At 43.3% G+C, this 22,427-nt stretch overlaps 1 protein-coding gene across 1 annotated transcript in view; it reads left to right on the top strand.

Moving 5' to 3' along the window:
- Positions 1–22,427, top strand: part of LOC311135958 (transmembrane protein 132E-like) — a gene marked incomplete at its 5' end in the record, with an annotated part of 108,120 nt that overhangs the window by 45,585 nt on the left and 40,108 nt on the right. The window contains 4 exons of the mRNA XM_084170004.1: positions 3,481–3,673; positions 8,253–8,396; positions 16,906–17,111; positions 21,008–21,287. Of these exons, the coding sequence (XP_084026130.1) occupies positions 3,481–3,673; positions 8,253–8,396; positions 16,906–17,111; positions 21,008–21,287 (823 nt within the window). The remainder of the gene's footprint in view (positions 1–3,480; positions 3,674–8,252; positions 8,397–16,905; positions 17,112–21,007; positions 21,288–22,427) is intronic.

A 22,427-nucleotide genomic window follows, 5' to 3' on the forward strand; every position in this document is an offset into this window, starting at 1 on the left:
GCTCTGTGTTATCAAGGACGTCCTAGTTGTTATGACAGCATGCAGTCATTAAGTGTTCGTCATAAGGGTAATGTAAAGAATATGTAACATGTTAATGTAAAATAAACATTTGAGGAGATGGTGGTTAATTCTTTAAACATAACATACAGTATTTAACCCCTTCTTTGAGGTAAACACAAAACTACCTTCATACTTCCATTTGTTTGTTTTTTATCCGGTACCGGTTATCTTCAGACGAGTGACACTTGTGGGGGTCATAAAGCAAAAGAACTCCATCGTGTTTGTGAGAATCTCTCCTTCCCACAGTGGGCTCCCATTAGTTTGTAGCCTAAACGGTTTGGATACTACCAAACAGAAGTTGGCACATCGACGGTACCGACTTCAGACGAGTCTCCTGACACTTGTGGCTTTCTTTGCTACCTTTCATCACAGATGCAGAAGTGTGACACTGGCGGATGCGGTGTATTGAGACGCATCCAATGCAAAATATCTCTAGCTTAAACTGACAGATTTGATGGGAATTTTTTGTTATGTAACTAAGTCAATCGACTCTAGGGGGTTAACACCACATTCATAAACATGTACCTCATGGACTTCTGATACGTGCACACCAGTGTCTCACTCGTCTTTTTTTCAAAGATCGTTACGCATTCTACCACTGAGCCCTACCACTGGGTATCAATTATTTTTAAACACTTGTGTTTGGTTGATCTGCAAGTCATCACAAAATAGTCTGTGAAGGGAACAGATTGCACTCTTTTGAACGTGGAGACACCTTTGATCCAATTAACATCCTTTGTTGTTTGGCCTTATTTGGCCCCCAAAGTTTCTCTTTGGATTGCTGCTTAATCACCCCTGAAGTTATTCTAAGCACCATTTACACCTAGCCCCAGCACACCACTGCTTAATGCTTTATTGTTGTCTGGATCCTCCCTCACCTCTCGCTATGCATTGTACTAGGCTATCGATTTTTGCAAATGGCTTCCTAATTATGGCAATATTCATTTTGTAAATGCAGTGTCCTACCATATCCCCATGGGGACAACAGGAAAATCAGATTCGATGGAAATTTATTCTCGGTTAACACGTAGAATAATTCAATTTTAAACAAAGGGTAAAGCAATCAACAGGGTCGAGTTGGCATGCTCTCACGGATGTTGCTCTTGACTTATAATTGTCACTATTGATTAAAAGGAACAATTGCGGAGAGGCACTCTCAGATTAGAAAGCTTTACGACAAGATTTTATTTTGACTGTCACATTTCTCTTAGCCTAATCTATAGGGCTATGTAATATCCATACAAACTCTTGCAGGAAGAAAGAGAAAGCCTCGAAACTGTAGGCTAGTTGAACAATTTTAACCCATTTCTGGTAGCTGAATATTCCCAGAGAATGGGTTGAAGTGTTGAAGCAATAGCTCCAGCCACGTGACTTGTGTGAATCACTGTCTCAGCCCTTCAGCAATCCTCTGCTATGGAGCTGTGCTGAGATAGCGACAGTAGCAAGGCATATCTTTCCCTTGGCGTGCTCAAGAAAATAACACACGACCACAGTGATGGGATTCAACAAAACTTTCTTGCAATTCACTGGACACATCCAACGAGGCTGATTCTAATTTACACTAACCGAGAACCGTGTGAGATACGGAACTCTAAAATGATCTTGGTGTAGCCCAGAGGTCATTCAGGTTGTTTAATACTGATGGCCCACAACCAATACAGGTAATAAAGCTTACCAGGGTGCACGGAAAGGGCATTGTTAACCCCACGAGGCCTTCCATTTGAAGAGGACACGTCACCCACACAACATATCCGTATAGCGCATTTACTCAGTTTCCACCTCTGTGTAACTCGCATTCACCACATGAACGATTCGGGTGTTTGGTTTTCTCAGTTCTAGTTGTATTCTGTGAGTGATGTTGAGACAAACAGGCAGAACTCATTTAGGCTGTCAGCTCTCATGCTGTTTCTAGTAAGGCCCTTTATGAGGAGTGCGGTACGGCAGATAGGGACTTGGCTCCCCAATTTCATTACAATGCTGGCATTTTCCCTTTGAATGGCAGACTTAACTTCTCTCTGCAGGGGGATGGTTAATTTCAGATCCAGGTCAGGTTTGGCTGTAGTGGTCTTGTAAACCGGGAAGCTACTGTAGGGCCTACACTGCTGCTCCCATTTCAAGGTGTGGTGCAGAATGTGTCTTTTAAATGTGATGGTTTCGCAGCTTGGAGCAATAGTGAAGGTGGTATATAAAACATATATAGTATGTTGGTCTGCTGGTATTTTCATTCCACAATTGATTCAATAGTTTTATATAATCTTACAAGAAGAGAAATAATTTAAAAGCAGAAGGGGTTGAATGTTTTAGTACATATTTACATTTTACATTTTAGTCATTTAGCAGACGCTCTTATCCAGAGCGACTTACAGTTAGTGAGTGCATATTTTTTTTAATTCATACTGTTCACTCGTGGGAAACAAACCCACAACCCTGGCGTTGCAAACGCCATGCTCTACCAACTGAGCTACGCGGGACATACATATAAAATGTATGGGATGAAACCGGGTGAATTGTTCAATGATAATCTTTGCCCAGGCGAAACTAACGCATGGTTAATGTAATGGATGTTTGAAATGGAAGGAGGGAATGTTCACATCGTATGTTTGACCACTCTACTGCATGTGTGCTAGACATAACCAGCTGGTACGTATGCACATATATGGTCCAAGGTAATGATAATGGAAATGTAATGTAAAGGTTATGATGTTCATAGAAATGTCATGAACAGGTTTTGCTGAGTCATCGACACCCAATGAGACGGTTGTAATGTCTTGTCATGGTGCTCTTTTATTAAAAAGCTGTCACATTTAGACTGTATAGTCTTTACCAAAGCTTAGCTTATTAAAGGCTCATCGATCACCTTGAAAGAAGTTCAACTCACTTTTGGAGTTTCCAGAGTTCAGTCACATTAATTTAAGTGATGACTCACCTAAGGCTTACATTGTGAAGGCTTTCATGCCTCCTTCATTTGACAATTTTTAGAACCATGTTGGCGCACTGCAATTGTGATCCATTAATGTTCATATCTTTTGATAAACACCCTCAAACATCAAAAACTCTCTGACACACATGCTTACGCATGTGCATGGAGATCTCATGCATGGTCAGGTAGCTCCTAAAAGTCAATAGGAATGCCACATTTCTGGACCTCATCATTTATTCCAAAACAACAGATGGGCACAAGCAGCAGCCTAATTGTTTCGATAAATAATGCCTAATACTTGACAGAACATCTGTTTGTGCTGATAGCCTACTCATTAGCGTATTTAATGATCAAATGCAGCCCTGAACCCCATTAAGCCCCTTGTAAATGAATGAAATGGCTGGACTTGGTGCTGGCTCCTACTGTGTTTTTGGTAACATCTTGCTGTAATTAACATATTACGCTATAATTGTTCAATTATTCCATTCCCCGCCTCACAGGGATGCACTGGCCAATATCGAGGTGATGCAACTGGACTTTGAGATGGAGAACTTCACCAGCCAATCGGTCACCAGGAGGATCAACTGGAACATCGACTACCGGGGCCAGAACCCGCCTCCGGACTCGGAGAAGGTGGTGACTGAGTTGACTGTGGTGCAGAAGGACATTCAGGCTATCATTCCGCTCTCCATGGTGTGTAACCTGTGACTTCACATACAGTATGCTATAATAATGTTCATATCAGTTGCCACTGTTCAATTCAGATCTCTCATGCAAGAAAATAAGTTAGCCACTCTCATTAAAGGACCTTAGATCCCCATTGTCATTAGTAACCATGCTTATCAACACTTGAGGTTCTCTCTCACTAGCTCAATGCTCATTTCACCTGCTAAGAGAAGGCCAAGGCCACCAAGTAATGGCACACCATGCTAAGAGTCTGTCTGGCGCCTCCACTCCTATCTCATGAAAAGTGGCCATTAGTAAGCAGTAAACACTGATTGTGGAAATGAGGGACATTAATCAAGTAATAGGAAGACAGAGAGCCAGTCCTGAAAGGTCAAGTCTCCTCCTGTGTGGTTTCACCTCCCTTTATTTGTGGAAAGTCTCAGGGAGGGAGACTTCATTATTAGGCTATTAAAATTCAGCTGCTTGGGCAAATGTTAAAGCGATGCTTAGCTCTCTCAGCCTCGCATATATTTATATAGGTTTAAAATGCTACAAGTTGCAGAGAAGTAAGCGCCCAGGTGCTGAAGATACTTTTTTTTTACACATTCAACTACAGAGGTTAATCAGCGAGGAGGAAGACAACCTCTGTGTATTCACGAAACGTGACGGTGTGCTTCGAGGGCTTTGTTAGATGGGTCAGGCAGAGCGATGAGGATAGGAGTTCAGTGGAAAGGCCAACGCGTGGGGAATCGCAAAAAATAGCAATAGCCGAGGCAACCTGCTTGCCTGGCTACCCAGACTCCTTGCTCTGGCCAAACGCTACGCCACGCCCACGGATGTTAGTTTCTTCTCCGCAATGAGTCTGGATCTGAGTACCTCCCCGACCCTTCACTGAATGCGGACACATTCGGGGCCGTCTGATTGGTCCAGAAACCAATGGGTTGGGCCAGAGCCATTACACACGTGGTAAAGTGGCAGTTTGAAAATTCATCATTGGCTTTGGTACTCTGATTGGTTAGAGACGATCCAATCGCTGATGACTTTGTTTTGTTCAACGCTCCATGTGCCCCTCGTCACCACAAACAACTTCAATGATGGCAGTCTCAGACTAAAGAATGTAACGAACGACAGAGCAGCGGAAGAATTTAGTGTGAGTCGTCAGGCTAGCAACCTGCGCCATTTCATGAATTGTCAGTTGCTGTGTTTCACTGTTTCTCCTTCATGTACTAAAGAGGAAAGACCAAGGCTGTGTCCCAAATAGCACCCTATTCCCATAGGGCTCTGGTCAAAAGTAGTGCACTATAGGGAATAGGGTGCCATTTGGGACCCAGGCAGAATCTAATGCCACACATTCCCAGGTCTCTTTATATGTCAAATGATTGTAACAGTAATAGTAGCGGCAAGGCGGTAGACATGATGCACGCAGCACGTTGTGCCTACCACTGCACACATCCTCTGGTAGCTTGTTAGAAACCAGAAGGCTCAGATTAGTATTTTTTCTACATGGATTTGGAAGACAGCAGGATGAGGCAATCCGAAAAAACACACAAGATGCATTTTGTATCTTGAGGAACAAAAAAAAAGCACAGACGAGGGACTGAGAAGAACATGGCACGCCAAGTGCACAAAATGAATCCCCTCTCTGAGAGGGAGAGATAGAGGGATGGAGAAAAAAAACTAGAGGAGAAAAAATAAAAGAATCCAGGAAGTTAAAGCTTTGCTAAGCAGATTCAATGCCAGGCAGAGCTGAGCTGCTACAACTGGGGAGGAGGGAGTGGGGAGATAGTAGCTAGGGAGGGAGGAGGAGGAGGGAGGGAGGAGGGTGAATTTACAGTGCAGAGTGCATTTTCCAAGATTATGTGGTTAAATCAGGCCGAGCTCCATCACTTTAGTCATGTCAGGGCCCCAGCCAGGTCCCCCTGGCCGTCACATTCTTGGCGCAATTCGCACCCCGCGTCAAATAGCCCTCTCAGGGGCTTCTCATAAATGAGGGATGGGGAGGTGGAAAGGTGGATGAGGGCGCAAGGGAGAGGAGGGAGGGGAATAGCTGGGTTAGTGTTGTTGTGTTGCTGGCTCCACCACTGCGCCATGCTGCCGCAGTAGCGAACAGATAATAAATAAAACATGGCAGCGTCTTTGCCGAGGCCCCTGTGGCACAAAGTCGCATGGCACACACACACACACACACACACACACACACAGATGCACACACCACGTCTGGCGCATCTGACGTGGCATTTTGATCATTTACTTGAGGAGTGTGGAGCCAGGGCACAGAAAGCAACGGAGGCTTTGATTGGTTTCGCTTGCTAATTGGCTTCGTCAATACTCAACAACTGAGGGCTGCCAAGCTTAATTCGTTCTCTCATTGCTTGTCATTTGGTTACTTGGTTTCAAATGGAACCTGCTTCTTTAATTTAATAAATCTAAAACAAAACTGCTCACATGGACAGAGCTAAACTAATAACTAGTCGTTAATCGACAATACTAGTCATCGTTACAGTAGCAGTATAATGCATTTTTAATTTCTGCAGTGTATTGAACTGATAGAGTTGTCTCAGTCCCGTTTATTGGGTCTGGAGTAGTCATGTCTTGTGTGTACACTAGCTGACAGTTTTCTTAATGTGTCTTAATGCATTAACGTTGGTGTTTCGTGGGCTATAAAATGTTTAATGACTTTGAAATCCCCTCCTGCGCGTAATTGATAGCTCTCCCCCTACTGTGTTCACGATAAGCTCTCACTCATTACTCCGGACACTGCGGCTACTGCTTACCGCCACCGCAAAAACTCGGGCCCCTATTTACAATTTGCATATTAGCCATGCAACATAATACCATTTCACGCATGAAAATGAGAAACATGACGGAGGACGGGGCATCTTTTTACTATAAGGTGGCAGTTGCGGTTTATAGTTATTGGGTTTTATTTTCTCCATCCCTTCATTTGTCTACATCTGAGGCCCCTGTCACTGGTCTGCAGTGGCTGTTCTTTAGCAAGAAACTGGGAGGCTAGGTTTACACATTCTGAATAATTGCCTGACAAACATATTGTATTATGAATAAATGTGTCAACAGGTAGAATGGCGTCAATGTTCAAATAGTGCACCAGCTAATTTGATTTGGGCAGGACCTGACACATTTTTTATTACACCACATTAAGTAATACTCTAAGACTCGAGGCGAAACAGATATTTAAATATAGTGTTTTGATTGAAATTAAAGGCACATTTACATGATTTGTGTTTTCTCTAGGGGGCCACGAGGGACACAAATTAGAGTCAAACTCATTACCCCCGCACAGCTCACATTCATTCCGCCAAAATAATGAATTCAAAGTCATCCAATTGAAGACCCAGTGTGCATTTTAATTGGCTGTTTCTATATCACTGGAGTCATAAAAAAAGTGTAGATCTGCTGATGGTCTTGGCTCTGTTCATAATCCGTTCTCAAGTCAGTTTACAGTGAGTATACCAAACATTAGGAACACATTCCTAATAATGAGTTGCACCCCCCCCCCTTCCCAGAACAGCCTCAATTCGGACTCTACAAGGTGTCAAAAGCGTTCCACAGGGATGCTGGCCCATGTTGACTCCAATGCATCCCACAGTTGTGTCAAGTTCGCTGGATGTCCTTTGGGTGGTGGACCATTCTTGATACACACGGGAAACTGTTGAGCGTAAAAAACCCAGCAGCGTTGCAGTTCTTGACACAAACCGGTGCGCCTGGCTCGTACTACCATACCCTGTTGTCTTGCCCATTCACCCTCTGAATGGCACACATACACAATCCATGCCTCAAGGCTTACAAATCCTTCTTTAACCTGTCTCGTCCCCTTCATCTACACTGATTTGAAGTGGATTTAACAAGTGACATCAATAAGGGATCGTAGCTTTCACCTGGATTCACCTGGTCAGTCTATGTCATGGAAAGAGCAGGTGTTCCTAATGTTTTGTATACTCAGTGTATATTCCCCAGCATTGGGATTTCAGGCATCTATTAGCGATAGTAGACTTTGTTGTTTGCCACCTTAGTGCACATAAGATGATGACACAGATTCACTAACTGTAACCAAGATTGTGAGGACAGATACAAAGGTTTTGAGGACGACATTATGTTTTGTAGGGCTATAAAAATATACTTTCCTTTGTCATTTGTCACTTCTCTTTCATATTTGCATCCGATTGATGAAGACGGAATGTTTCACTTCACAACTCAAACAACTTTGCATACATTGTCAATGCGAACGTCTTGCCTTTTGTTCTAGCGTATAATTGCAGCTTGATTTGGAGCAGAATGCAGCTTGGAGGGGAAAACATAAAACGGTGTCCTGCAAAGTGATTGATGTTCGTTATTCCCTTTGTGCATTCTCTAATTTGTGTCTCTTGTCTTACTTCATTTTCTTTTCAAAGTGTGCTCATTGGAACATTTGAGGACACCTCTACAGTATATCTCTTGAACATGAATACCTTGAGTGATGAAATCTATCAAAAAGGGGTGGACTTCTTTTTAGAAAAGTTAATATTGGTAGTACTCAGTGAAATAAATGTGGGATAAACAGTATTTACACTGTTTCATGTTTGTTCCCTCTCTCCTTTAAACTCTACAGGACACGGAAATCATTAACACTGCAATACTGACTGGCCGAACCGTGGCCATTCCTGTGAAAGTGGTCTCCATTGAAATGAGTGGAGTCGTGACCGACGTCTCGTCCTTCGTAGAGTGCAAGTCCTCTAATGAAGACATTGTCAAGGTATGGCACAGTAGTTCCCTCTTAGGTTGCAAAATTCCAGTAACTTTCCCAACCGATATTTTGCAAAACCTTGGAATTTTGGGAAAGTTACCGGAATTTCGCAACCCTATCACTCTAAGAATGATATTGTCTTGGTAATGCATCTGATATCGAATGGAATCCCACCGTACTCGTACACACCCTAATGGGCCTGCGCACACTTTAATATACCATCATGCGAACATCAAAACCTCATTATATGGCTGTCCATAATTATGTGCTTTGACTCAGTTCCTTTTGAACCCCCCAGGGATGGATCAATGGATGTTCATACTCTTACTGGTACACCAAAATCAATAGGCTACAAAGCACAGTAATAGCTCTGAAGGATGCTTTTGAAACGCTTCTCTTATCTGGCCTAGTCTGGTTGCCACCGTTTCTCCAGACCTTAGAGTTTACTTTAGCTGCATTATCTGGTGCAAGGCCTACCATCCATTTCCATTCATTTAGGCTGTATTCCAAATGGCTCCCTATGCCCTATATAGTGCACTATGTTTGACCAGAGCCCTATGTGCCGGAACAAAGGTAGTGCACTAAATAAGGAATAGGGTGCCATTTGGGACGTAGACTTAGCCCAAACACAACTCTAGCCCATTGGGAGCCCACAGCGGTAGAATGAAACATCAACTCCCATTTGTGGATTAAAGAAGCAAACCCCGTAAGCAGCATTGGTAAATCCCATTTAGCTGTAGAAAGTGTTGGATAAAGGAGGCTGCAACCTCTGAAATTGAATCCAAATGTATTTGTTGATTCTCTCTGAGCGTGTTTGATGACAGCACCACGACGCCTTACAGGACATGTGAGAAAAGGATACGTGATACAGATAAAAATTATACGCCATTTGTTTATGTGGATTTAAGCATTTTTGTTCATTTGAGTATCACGTGGGATTATCGAAAGTGGAGTGCACAATTATAATACAAATTTGTTCCAAATAAATGGAGGAAAAAGCATTAGCTGTAAAATACAGCCAGAATATACAGACCGCCCCTAATCTTATACTGACATTCATATGTGTGATAAGACTAGGATCTATATGTCAGAGCGTGAATAAAAAGCATGACTTTTTTTCCATCAATCTGTTTGTGAGAAGGTTTAGAATGGTGTCAAGGCTAGCTGCATTAGCTCAGTGTTATTGAGTGGACCTTGCTTCACTGCCCCTGCCACTGAACTTTAGAGGCTAACGCAAGATGAGCCCTTCATGCTGAGATGTACATGAGTCCTGACAGTTCTATAAAACACTCCACAGAATACGAACGAAAGGTTCACAAAGACGACCCTCTAAGTTTGTGTGGTTGTATGCTCTCCCCCTTGCATTTTGTGATGCCACATTATTCCCATTATTCAAACACAGCACTCTTAATGCAGATCTATTCTAATCAGATTACTCTTATATTTTATTATTGTATTCGTGTAGCCTAGGTGAATCTGTGGGACACTCAAAACAATAGGCTCCGCTCGGTCTATAAGTAAAGCACATAGAGAATGTCTTGTTATATAAACCAAGCCGCACCATGATCACATAGGTTGTGAATTGCAAATGTGCTTCGGGTATTCGCCAACCTGCCGTTGTTCTGTTTTTGTACCCAACTTGGAAAAGGTTACGCTGTGCTCATTTCTCTTTGCTGAGGCGTTCATTTCTTTGTTTGTTTTTCCCCTTTTGAAATAAATAGGCCAGGATATATGTCAGCGCTGGCAGATAACCCAATCCCATTTGACTGTACAGTGGATGGTGTTTGCGTGCGTGTGCGAGAGAGAGAGCACAGTGGGATGGTTATTAAAGCACACATCTGTGCTCTGCTCAGACAGGGGTTTGTTGTGTTGTTTTATGTTGTGTTGTTCGGGGTGAGAGGAGTGCACGAGTACGGGAGGCAGTATGGGGAGGAGACAGGCAGCGGAGGGGGAGGCTGAGCGAGTGGAGGCGAGGGCTGGGGATTTGTCAGCGAGCAGGAGACGACATGACTCCCCCAGCTGATCCTTTCTCCCAGGGCTGTGTGTGTGTGTGTGCGTGCGTGCGTGCACTGTTCCACGCCAGTGGTCATCCAACCCTTGCTCTGGCAAGCCCTCAGTTTCCTCCATTCTGCACTCTCACACCAATGTGACACATTCACCTTCAGCCAGTGACCAGGCTTATATAAGAAATGCTTTGTGAGGCAGTGAGATAAGTACACCTGAGTGGTATACTGTCTTCAGTATTGTCTCCTTGCTGTCTGCTGTGGTATTGTATATGAGAGGTCTTGAAGAAGTTGTCTTATTATTGTTGATAGCTTCACAATGAGGATGTAATCCAGTCAATTGGAGCTTGCTGGCCAAGAAATCATGTATGAATAGATAAGGCAATGAAACGTGATGTGTTTCGCAATGAGCTCCTCTGTCGATTAATAAGTTATGGGGTATTTTTTAAAGAGCGGTCTATTGATTATCTTACCATACCTTCCATCAATTAAAGTAGGTTTTCATAATGGTAAGTACAGGGCAACAGTAACAGAACAGGGTGTGTTCATTAGGGCCCAAACGAAAATAAACAAACTGAAACAGGGAGGGACTACTTGAATTCTTCCAATAAAACATTCTAAAGCATTTTATTTTGCGTGCCCTAATGAACACAGCCCAAGTTATGTTTTATTTTGCCATCTACTGCACCTCCAGGAACCAAACAGGTGGCATTGATAGGCCTACAGTCTGCATGAGGTATTGTCATGCATTGAAACGTCTCATGCGATCACACGGAACTCATTACAGGCCTAAATCCTGTTTGGATGCACATATTGAAGTTAAGAGTGTAAGCAGAGGCTGGCCAGCATGGGATGGACATCATTAAACAGTGATCATTGTTTCTCATTAGATCCATACGCATTAGTCAGTAGAATAAGCACTATCAGGTCACCCCACCAACCTTCTGTTTTCCACATGCATGCGCCTCAACGATATGGATATAATAATAATAATAATAATAATAATAATAATAATAATAATAATAATAATAATATGCCATTTAGCAGACGCTTTTATCAAAAGCGACTTACAGTCATGCGTGCATACATTTTTGTGTATGGATGGTCCCAGGGATCGAACCCACTACCCTGGCGTTACAAGCGTCGTGCTCTACCAGCTGAGCTACAGAGGACCACAATATATACTGTGCTGCAGGCGGGTGGTGATCCTTTTTGATCCTGCATCTCTGCCTGTGGGTTTAAACTGGATGCCTGGATGCCACCATAGTTGGCAGTGCCCACCCTGTCTTTCTTTGCCCCGACCCAGTCAATCTGTTGGCACCATGGAAGGTGCCACAGCACATTAGAGTGCTGTGTAGCGACGGCAGCTCGTGGCTCCGTGCATTAAAGCACGTTCACGGACCCCCGCTGGGCTTCTGACCCCTGTAGTCATTAACAGCTTTTGACTCACAATTAGCCAGACAAGTTTATTAGCTGCCTGCAGGAGCTGGGATAGTTTGGGATGGTGCAGTTAGCGAGGGCGTATCAACAAAATGAGTGAGAGTGATAGGGAGGCTGGTGTTAGCATTAAAGTGAAGGGGAGGCCTAGAGTGGTAGGTCACAGGTGTGGAGGGTGGTTTTGGTACAGAGGATGACGGTACCTTATATGTCTGTCTATGTGTGGGTGGGCGTGCAGGTATGTCCTTTGCTCTGTATAGTATCTAAGCCTGGCAAGCAGACGCGTGCATAGATAGGGCTCTACCTGTGCAGAGCACATGCCCCTTTGCCCTTTTGGGTGGTGGTATAATTTCCCCCTAAAAATGTTTTTGTATAAATGTTTTGTCATTGTTGTTCTTGACTCAGTTCCTTTTGAACCCCCCAGGGATGGATCAATGGATGTTCATACTCTTACTGGTACACCAAAATCAATAGGCTACAAAGCACAGTAATAGCTCTGAAGGATGCTTTTGAAACGCTTCTCTTATCTGGCCTAGTCTGGTTGCCACCGTTTCTCCAGACCTTAGAGTTTACTTTAGCTGCATTATCTGGTGCAAGGCCTACCATCCATTTCCATTCATTTAGGCTGTATTCCAAATGGCTCCCTATGGCCTATGTAGTGCACTACTTTTGACCAGAGCCCTATGTGCCGGAACAAAGGTAGTGCACTAAATAAGGAATAGGGTGCCATTTGGGACGTAGCCTTAGCCAAGTAGGATGACTGGAGGCGAGGAGACGTTGCTAGTGTCTTGGGATGAGTCCCAAACACAACTCTAGTTGTTCGGAACCCACTGCCTACCGCAATTTGTCGTAACGTTGTCAAGTTCAACCCCCCCCCCATCCCATCCGTTGGTTGCACCTGTTGATCTGAACAGAGCCCGGTTGCGCCTTTTTCCCAGTCTGCCCTTTACGGAGATTGCGCGTGCCCAGTATCTAACAATGCATATGGCTTGAGAGATGCGGACATCGGTCGAGTGTGTGCAGCTAGCTACCTAGTTTAAATATCAACAGTACTGCCCCAGCAGCATAACATTTGATTAACACTTGATAACGCTTGATTTAGCCTACATCATCATCAATATTGGGTCTGGTTGGCTGATACATGCAGCAGAGAGAGGCAGAAAGACAGAGAGAGGCCCAGCTGTATCAACTACCCTCCGATCCAACTCCATCCCTTCTTCAGTCGGGAGTTGCACATGTGTGTCAGGGCAGCAGCAACACAGGTAGTCTACACTCTAGCTAACGACCATACAAAAATATCTACACAAGCCACTAGCCAGCCAGCCATATATCATGAGTTACAGTGGGGAAAAAAAGTATTTAGTCAGCCACCAATTGTGCAAGTTCTCCCACTTAAAAAGATGAGAGAGGCCTGTCATTTTCATCATAGGTACACGTCAACTATGACAGACAAATCGAGATTATTTTTCTCCAGAAAATCACATTGTATGATTTTTAATGAATTTATTTGAAAATTATGGTGGAAAATAAGTATTTGGTCACCTACAAACAAGCAAGATTTCTGGCTCTCACAGACCTGTAACTTCTTCTTTAAGAGGCTCCTCTGTCCTCCACTCGTTACCTGTATTAATGGCACCTGTTTGAACTTGTTATCAGTATAAAAGACACCTGTCCACAACCTCAAACAGTCACACTCCAAACTCCACTATGGCCAAGACCAAAGAGCTGTCAAAGGACAGCAGAAACAAAATTGTAGACCTGCACCAGGCTGGGAAGACTGAATCTGCAATAGGTAAGCAGCTTGGTTTGAAGAAATCAACTGTGGGAGCAATTATTAGGAAATGGAAGACATACAAGACCACTGATAATCTCCCTCGATCTGGGGCTCCACGCAAGATCTCACCCCGTGGGGTCAAAATGATCACAAGAACGGTGAGCAAAAATCCCAGAACCACACGGGGGGACCTAGTGAATGACCTGCAGAGAGCTGGAACCAAAGTAACAAAGCCTACCATCAGTAACACACTACGCCTCCAGGGACTCAAATCCTGCAGTGCCAGACGTGTCCCCCTGCTTAAGCCAGTACATGTCCAGGCCCGTCTGAAGTTTGCTAGAGTGCATTTGGATGATCCAGAAGAGGATTGGGAGAATGTCATATGGTCAGATGAAACCAAAATAGAATTTTTTGGTAAAAACTCAACTCGTCGTGTTTGGAGGACAAAGAATGCTGAGTTGCATCCAAAGAACACAATACCTACTGTGAAGAATGGGGGTGGAAACATCATGCTTTGGGGCTGTTTTTCTGCAAAGGGACCAGGACGACTGATCCGTGTAAAGGAAAGAATGAATGGGGCCATGTATCGTGAGATTTTGAGTGAAAACCTCCTTCCATCAGCAAGGGCATTGAAGATGAGCTGGGTCTTTCAGCATGACAATGATCCCAAACACCGCCCGGGCAACGAAGGAGTGGCTTTGTAAGACGCATTTCAAGGTCCTGGAGTGGCCTAGCCAGTCTCCAGATCTCAACCCCATAGAAAATCTTTGGAGGGAGTTGAAAGTCTGTGTTGCCCAGCGACAGCCCCAAAACATCACTGCTCTAGAGGAGATCTGCATGGAGGAATGGGCCAAAATACCAGCAACAGTGTGTGAAAATCTTGTGAAGACTTACAGAAAACGTTTGACCTGTGTCATTGCCAACAAAGGGTATATAACAAAGTATTGAGAAACTTTTGTTATTGACCAAATACTTATTTTCCACCATCATTTGCAAATAAATTCATTAAAAATCCTACAATGTGATTTTCTGGATTTTTTTCCCTCATTTTGTCTGTCATAGTTGACGTGTACGTATGATGAAAATTACAGGCCTCTCTCATCTTTTTAAGTGGGAGAACTTGCACAATTGGTGGCTGACTAAATACTTTTTTCCCCCACTGTATATCCAATTGCGATCCAATCTTGTCTCACCACTGCAACTCCCCAATGTGTCCTCTGAAACATGACCCACCAAGCTGCGCTGCTTCTTAACACCCGCTCGCTTAACCCGGAAGCCAGCTGCACCAATGTGTTGGAGGAAACACTGTTCAACTGACGACTGAAGTCAGCTTCCAGGCGCCCGGCCCACCACAAGGAGTCGCTAGAGCGTGATGAGCCAAGGAAAGCCCCTCGACCAAACCCTCCCCTAACCCGGACGATGCTGGGCCAATTGTGAGCCGCTCTTTGGGACTCCCGGTCACGGCCAGCTGTGACACAGCCTGGGATCGAACCCCAGACTGTAGTGATCCCTCAACACTGCAATGCAGTGCCTTAGACCGCTGTGCCACTCGGGAGGCCAGAGTTAGACAATTATAAATATTAAATTATGAAGTTATTATTTGATACGAGCATTGAAGATAAATCACTATCAGTAATCTTTTTTCACATTTTCTTACATTACAGCCTTATTCTAAAATTGATTTTAAAAATATTTCCTTATGAATCTACACACAATACCCCATAATGACAAAGCAAAAATAGGTTTTTAGAATTTTTTACAAATATATTAAAAAATTAAAAACGGAAATATCACATTTACATAAGTATTCAGACCCTTTACTCAGTACTTTGTTGAAGCACCTTTTGCAGCGATTACAGCCTTGAGTCTTCTTGGGTATGATGTTACAAGCTTGGCACACCTGTATTTGGGGAGTTTCTCCCATTCTTCTCTGCAGATCCTCTCTCAAGCTCTGTCAGGTTGGATGGGGAGCGTCGCTGCACAGCTATTTTCATGTCTCTCCAGAGATGTTAGATCGGGTTAAAGTCTGGGCTCTGGCTGGGCCACTCAAGGACATTCAGAGACTTGTCCCGAAGCCACTCCTGCGTTGTCTTGGCTGTGTGCTTAGGGTTGTGTCCTGTTGGAAGGTGAACCTTTGCCCCAGTCTGAGGTCTTGAGCGCTCTGGAGCAGGTTTTCATCAAGGATCTCTCTGTACTTTGCTCCATTCATCTTTCCCTTGATCCTGACTAGTCTCCCAGTCCCTGCCGCTGAAAAACATCCCCACAGCATGATGCTGCCACCACCATGTTTCGCTGTAGGGATGGTGCCAGGTTTCCTCCAGACGTGACGCTTGGCATTTAGGCCAAAGAGTTCAATCTTGGTTTCATCAGACCAGAAAATCTTGTTTCAGGGTCGGAGAGTCCTTTAGGTGCCTTTTGGCAAACTCCAAGCGGCTGTCATGTGCTTTTTACTGAGGAGTGGCTTCCATCTGGCCACTCTATCATAAAGGCCTGATTGTTGGAGTGCTGCAGAGATGATTGTCCTTCTGGAAGGTTCTTCCATCTCCACAGAGGAACTCTGGAGCTCTGTCAGAGTGACCATCGGGTTCTTGGTCGCCTCGCTGACCAAGGCCCTTCTCCCCCAATTGCTCAGTTTGGCTGGGTGGACAGCTCTAGGAAGAGTCTTGGTGGTTCCAAACTTCTTCCATTTAAGAATGACGGAGGCCAGTGTGTTCTTGGGGACCTTCAATGCTGCAGAAATGTGTTAGTACCCTTCTCCAGAACGGTGCCTCGACACAATCCTGTCTCTAAGCTGTATGGACAATTCCTTCGACCTCATGGCTTGGTTTTTGCTTTGACATGCACTGTCAACTGTGGGACCTTATATACACAGGTGTGTGCCTTTCCAAATCATGTCCAATCAATTGAATTTACCACAGGTGGACTCCAATCAAGTTGTAGAAACATCTCAAGGATGATCAATGGAAACAATTTTGAGTCTCATAGCAAAGGGTCTGAATACTTATGTAAGGTATTTCTTTTTTTATTATTTTTTATTGGCAAACATTTCTAAAAACCTGTTTTAGCTTAGTCATTATGGGGTACTGTGTGTAGATTGGTGAGGGAAAAATATAATTTAATCAATTTCAGAGTAAGGCTGTAACGTGACAAAATGTGGAAAAAGTCAAGGGGTCTGCATACTTTCCGAATACACTGTAGGTGGTTGACAACACTCCTGCATCCATACGGTACTATATCACCCATATCAATGACAGATCCATTATCATATATATGAATCTTGACCCTTCACCTCTGTCTTTCGCAGGTGTCCATGAATTGTGACTACGTGTTTGTGAACGGGAAGGAGACACGGGGCTCAATGAACGCCCGGGTCATCTTCAGCTACGAGCACCTCAGTGCCCCCCTGGAGCTGACCGTGTGGGTGCCCAAACTCCCCCTCCAAGTGGAACTGTCCGACAGCAACCTGAGCTTCATCAAGGGCTGGAGGGTACCCATTCTTCCTGACCGCAGGTAGGACTCGCCCACACACGAAACACATCAAACACTGCTGTTTTGATGTTTCTTTTACTGAATTTGAGGTTACTGTATCATCTGTCATGTATCGTCTCAATTGTGCACCCCATGTTTTGATTGTGTCATATGTTACATGTTGTGGTGGCAGAATTTGGGGTGAGCTGTTGTAACTTCTCAAGGTTTATTCTCTGTTCTGTGATGAACTGCATTTCATAGACTCCTGTTATGTTTGCACCCTAACACAAGGCCATAATGTTCTGGGACTGTTGCTTGTTTAAATAAACTGTTGTGTAACAAATAGGATTGTATTATCACCTTCTATATGAGAGACATGCAACCATCTCCCCTCCGAGTTCTTCCCTGACTGTGATCAGTGACAGATCTCCCCTGCAGCTGCTTGATTAAAGATGTATTATTACACTGTAAAAAGTCACTGCCTAGATCTGTGGATCATGTTTTCCACAACAATGTCGTTCTAGGGACGGGATCGTAAGAAAACCTGCCTAAGCAATGTTTAGGCCTCTTAGCACAATTACTACCTGTGCACACATGTTTTATTAGAGTTTAAGCCAACCCATGGTTTCAAGTAATCAAACTTATCCCTCTTAAATAATTGAACTAAACTATGACGTTTGCTGAGAACAGGATGTTAAGCCAATTTTAGATCAGACTGACAATAAATTAATTGCATGTTTTTAGGGCCGGTTTCGCTTACACAGATTAAACCTAGTTTTGAAAAACCTATTTCAATAGAGATTTTCAATTGAGAATGGTTCTTAATCCTAGGCTTAATCAGTGTCTGGGAAATAGGCCCCTAGGGTTTCACATTTTCTGAACCATGAATCACAATTAACTATTGTGTATTCATATTTTGTAGGGAATATGAAAAAAACTTAACTACAGAAGGCTTTTTATGGTTGATTTTGTTATTGAATGGCAAGAGAATTGTATCACCAAATGTCATTACGCCATTTTGGCAAAACATTAAGCACTTACAGTTGAAGTCGGAAGTTTAGATACACTAACGTTGGAGTCATTAAAACTTGTTTCTCAACCACTCCACAAATTTCTTGTTAACAAACTATAGTTTTGGCAAGTCGGTTAGGACATATACTTTGTGCATGACACAAGTCATTTTTCCAACAATTGTTTACAGACAGATTATTTCACTTATAATTCACTGTATCACAATTCCAGTGGGTCAGAAGTTTACATACACTAAGTTGACTGTGCCTTTAAACAGCTTGGAAAATTCCAGAAAATGATGTCATGTCTTTAGAAGCTTCTGATAGGCTAATTGACATCATTTGAGTCAATTGGAGGTGTACCTGTGGATGTATTTCAAGTCCTACCTTCAAACTCAGTGCCTCTTTGCTTGACATCATGGGAAAATCAAAATAAATCAGCGAAGACCTCATAATAAAAATTGTAGACCTCCGCAAGTCTGGTTCATCCTTGGGAGCAATTTCCAAACGCCTGAAGGTACCACGTTCATCTGTAGTACGCAAACAATAGTACTCAAGTATAAACACCATGGGACCACGCAGCTGTCATACGGCTCAGGAAGGAGACGCGTTCTGTCTCCTAGAGATGAACATACTTTGGTGCGTAAAGTGCAAATCAATCCCAGAACAATAGCAAAGGCCCTTGTGAAGATGCTGGAGGAAACAGGTACAAAAGTATCTATATCCACAGTAAAACTAGTCCTATATCGACATAATCTGAAAGGCCGCTCAGCAAGGAAGAAGCCACTGCTCCAAAACCGCCATAAAAAAGCCAGACTAAGGTTTGCAACTGCACATGGGGACAAAGATCGTACTTTTTGGAGAAATGTCCTCTGGTCTGATGAAACAAAAATAGAACTGTTTGGCCATAATGACCATTATGTTTGGAGGAAAAAGGGGCTTGCAAGCCGAAGAACACCATCCCAACCGTGAAGAACGGGGGTGGCAGCATCATGCTGTGGGGGTGCTTTGCTGCAGGAGGGACTGGTGCACTTCACAAAATAGATGGCATCATGAGGAAGGAAAATTATGTGGATATATTGAAGCAACATCTCAAGACATCAGTCAGGAAGTTAAAGATTGGTCGCAAATGGGTCTTCCAAATGGACAATGACCCCAAGCATACTTCCAAAGTTGTGGCAAAAAATGGCTTAAGGACAACCAAGTGAAGGTATTGGAGTGGCCTTCACAAAGCCCTAACCTCAATCCTATAGAAAATGTGTGGGCAGAACTGAAAAAGCGTGTGCGAGCAAGGAGGCCTACAAACCTGACTCCGTTACTCCAGCTCTGTCAGGAGGAATGGGCTAAAATTCACCCAACTTATTGTGGGAAGCTTGTGGAAGGCTACCCGAAACGTTTGACCCAAGTTAAACAATTTAAAGGCAATGCTACCAAATACTAATTGAGTGTATGTAAACTTCTGACCCACTGGGAATGTGATGAAAGAAATAAAAGCTGAAATAAATCATTCTCTCTACTATTATTCTGATATTTCACATTCTTAAAATAAAGTGGTGATCCTAACTGACTGATTTTTTACTAGGATTAAATGTCAGGAATTGTGAAAAAGTGAGTTTAAATGTATTTGGCTAAGGTGTATGTAAACTTCCGACTTCAGCTGTACGTAGATGTTTGCAATGTGGTCAGAACAAGGACAAAAAAACTGCACTGTGTATTAAACTTTTTTAGTGTGTTATTTTTTACAATATTAATTTTGCAGTAATTGAATGGTCTTTTATTTAGTCCCCCCCCCCCCCCCCCCTTTCTCTCTCTCTCTCTCTCTCTCTCTCTCGCTCTCTCTCTCGCTCTCTCTAAAACACAATGCTGTTTAAGCCCTAAGTTTTATCAAGGGCAGGTGTCTTGTACCGCAGTGTGTGTTCGCTACTTTGCCGCATTGCTCACTGGCTGTGTTATCCAGTAATGGGTTCTAAAAGAGGAAAAAAAGGGGTAAACTCTCTCTGACCTGTGCGAGAGTCATGAAACTCAATGAAGAGAGTCACACTTTCTCTTGGGTTTACCCTAGTCTTAACTGAACGCTCGTCTACACTCTCGTCTCTCAACTGCCATTGCGGCTTTGTTGTACAAGATGAGAAACACAGGCGAACAGCACATTTTAGCCTTAAATGTCTAGCATTAGCCAGCCAGGGGACGTGATGCATGTTCGAATATTTTCAGACCTTTTAGGGAACACGGGACGAGCCTGCTTGATATTCAGGCGGGCTCCTGGAATCAATGGATGGTATATGCTTTGTTAGTCACTAACTGCTCACTGCCGCTCCTGCTTCTCAAGTTATCCAAAAGGAAAAGTCAAAGCAAAGATTAATTAGCCTTGGAAACAGAAGAGGGCTTTTTAGCATTTGGGGAAAGCCGGCAGCTTGTCAGACTGCTGAGGAAAGAACGGAAGACACACGTCCAAGTCGTTTTTGGAGGACTTTTGTGCCGGCTTGTAGTACTTTTCCCTCAGAAAGGGCACATTGGAACAGACACTGTAACAAATGTCCTCCATATGGATTAGTGTTGGGCCTCTCATCACATCAAGTGCTATGATTTTAATTATATAATGATAAGAAGCAATGAATAACATAATCTCCCGAAACAGGACGCAGGATTTAACTACACGACAGCATCTTCCACAAACATATTAAGTAAACATTATGCATCATTAAAGGTTATGATGAACTGCTGAAGCTGTTTAGTAAATACTAAAGCAAATACATTTTTATATATTTCCCCTTTGTTGTAAACTTTGACAATGGTTACAGTTTTGAGATGGATATTGACACTGGTATTGACACTGGTAATGGAATTGATACTGGCAACGATATTGACCATGGTTACGGTATTGATACTAACATCATTGACCATTTGTCACCCCCCTCTCTCTATCAGGAGCGCCAGAGACAGTGACACGGATGACGACGAGGATGACCGGCGGGTGAGTCGGGGCTGCACCCTGCAGTACCAGCGCACCCTGGTCAAGGTGCTGACCCAGTTCCACACCACCTCCACCGAGGGCACCGACCAGGTCATCACCATGCTGGGGCCCGACTGGCAGGTGGATGTGACCGACCTGGTGCAGGATTCGCTGAAGGTGGTCGACCCCAGGATAGCCGAGCTGGTGGACCACACTGTGCTGGTGGGCCTGGAGCTGGGGTCCACTGTACTGAAGGTATAGAACCTTGACTAGTTCTCCGAAGTATGAAAAGTGAAGTAGCTTCTTTCAATTTGATTCACTGTGCTGAAGTTAAAGAACATTGGCTAGGTCTCCAAAGTCTGAGAAATGAAATAGCTTTTTTTCAATTGTCTCCTTTACTTAATTGATGTTCTTGCACTCAAAAACGTTATAGGCTAGGGCCATAGAGGCAAATAGTAACTTGACACTGAGGTAGAGTGTTTGGATCACACTTGACCAAAGTGCAGATGTAATAGGCAGAAGCGCTTGGTGAGTGCGAGACAATATCTTTTCTGCTTCATGCACACTGACCTAGACAAAGTGGACATGTGAAAGCGAGAAAAGTAGAACTCTTCCTCATTGCATACACCCATTTCGTATTTGTAAAGGAAGCCTCTACGATGATTAAATGATAAATGAGATCTGTCCGTGGTCGTCCTTCCTTTTAAAGATGGCTCCATCTGCATAGGCATTTACTCTATATGGGCATCCGCCTAGTCTCCCACTGTGCATTTTACCAGCTTTACCAACCTGAGTGATCAATGGCTTAGAAAACCAAACGTATTGAAGGCTGGGAGAAATTAAAATATCTCGAGCTTATAGCATACTTTATGGTGCACAAGGATGCTGGACCTGTCTGTCCAAGAAAATTAATAGAAGCCTAGAACAAAAGTGAATTGTTAATACTGCCCTTCAAAAGGCAAAACTAAGTAACTATGAATTTGGTCAAAAATATTTTATCTGTTGTAATGGCCAGGTATATTATCTGATTAATGTGGTATTTAGTTTCCTGACACAAGAACAAGCCAATTGATCAGAATATATCATGGAGAATCATAAGTTGCTGTCTGTCTAGACAGAAATATACTTTTAAGTCAGATTTTCCAGAAGAAGAAAAAATACGTAGTTACTATGTTTTGCCTTTGTAGGGCAGAATAGTTCCTTATTTTTTTAAGATATCAATGCCAAACTTCACATGGTTCATCATGGTAGTCTTTGATGACCCTTAAATGTTTCAAGTTGATAGGCCATTGTGAAGTGGATTTAAATGGACACGTAAAATCTGATTTCCTGATTTATCAATAACTCAGCCTTCTCTTAACCAACTAAGAGGTGTACCATGGGCCTGCATACCAA

This window comes from Coregonus lavaretus (assembly GCF_964263955.1).
Source record: "Coregonus lavaretus genome assembly, chromosome: 10".
NCBI classification, from domain to species: Eukaryota; Metazoa; Chordata; class Actinopteri; order Salmoniformes; family Salmonidae; genus Coregonus; species Coregonus lavaretus.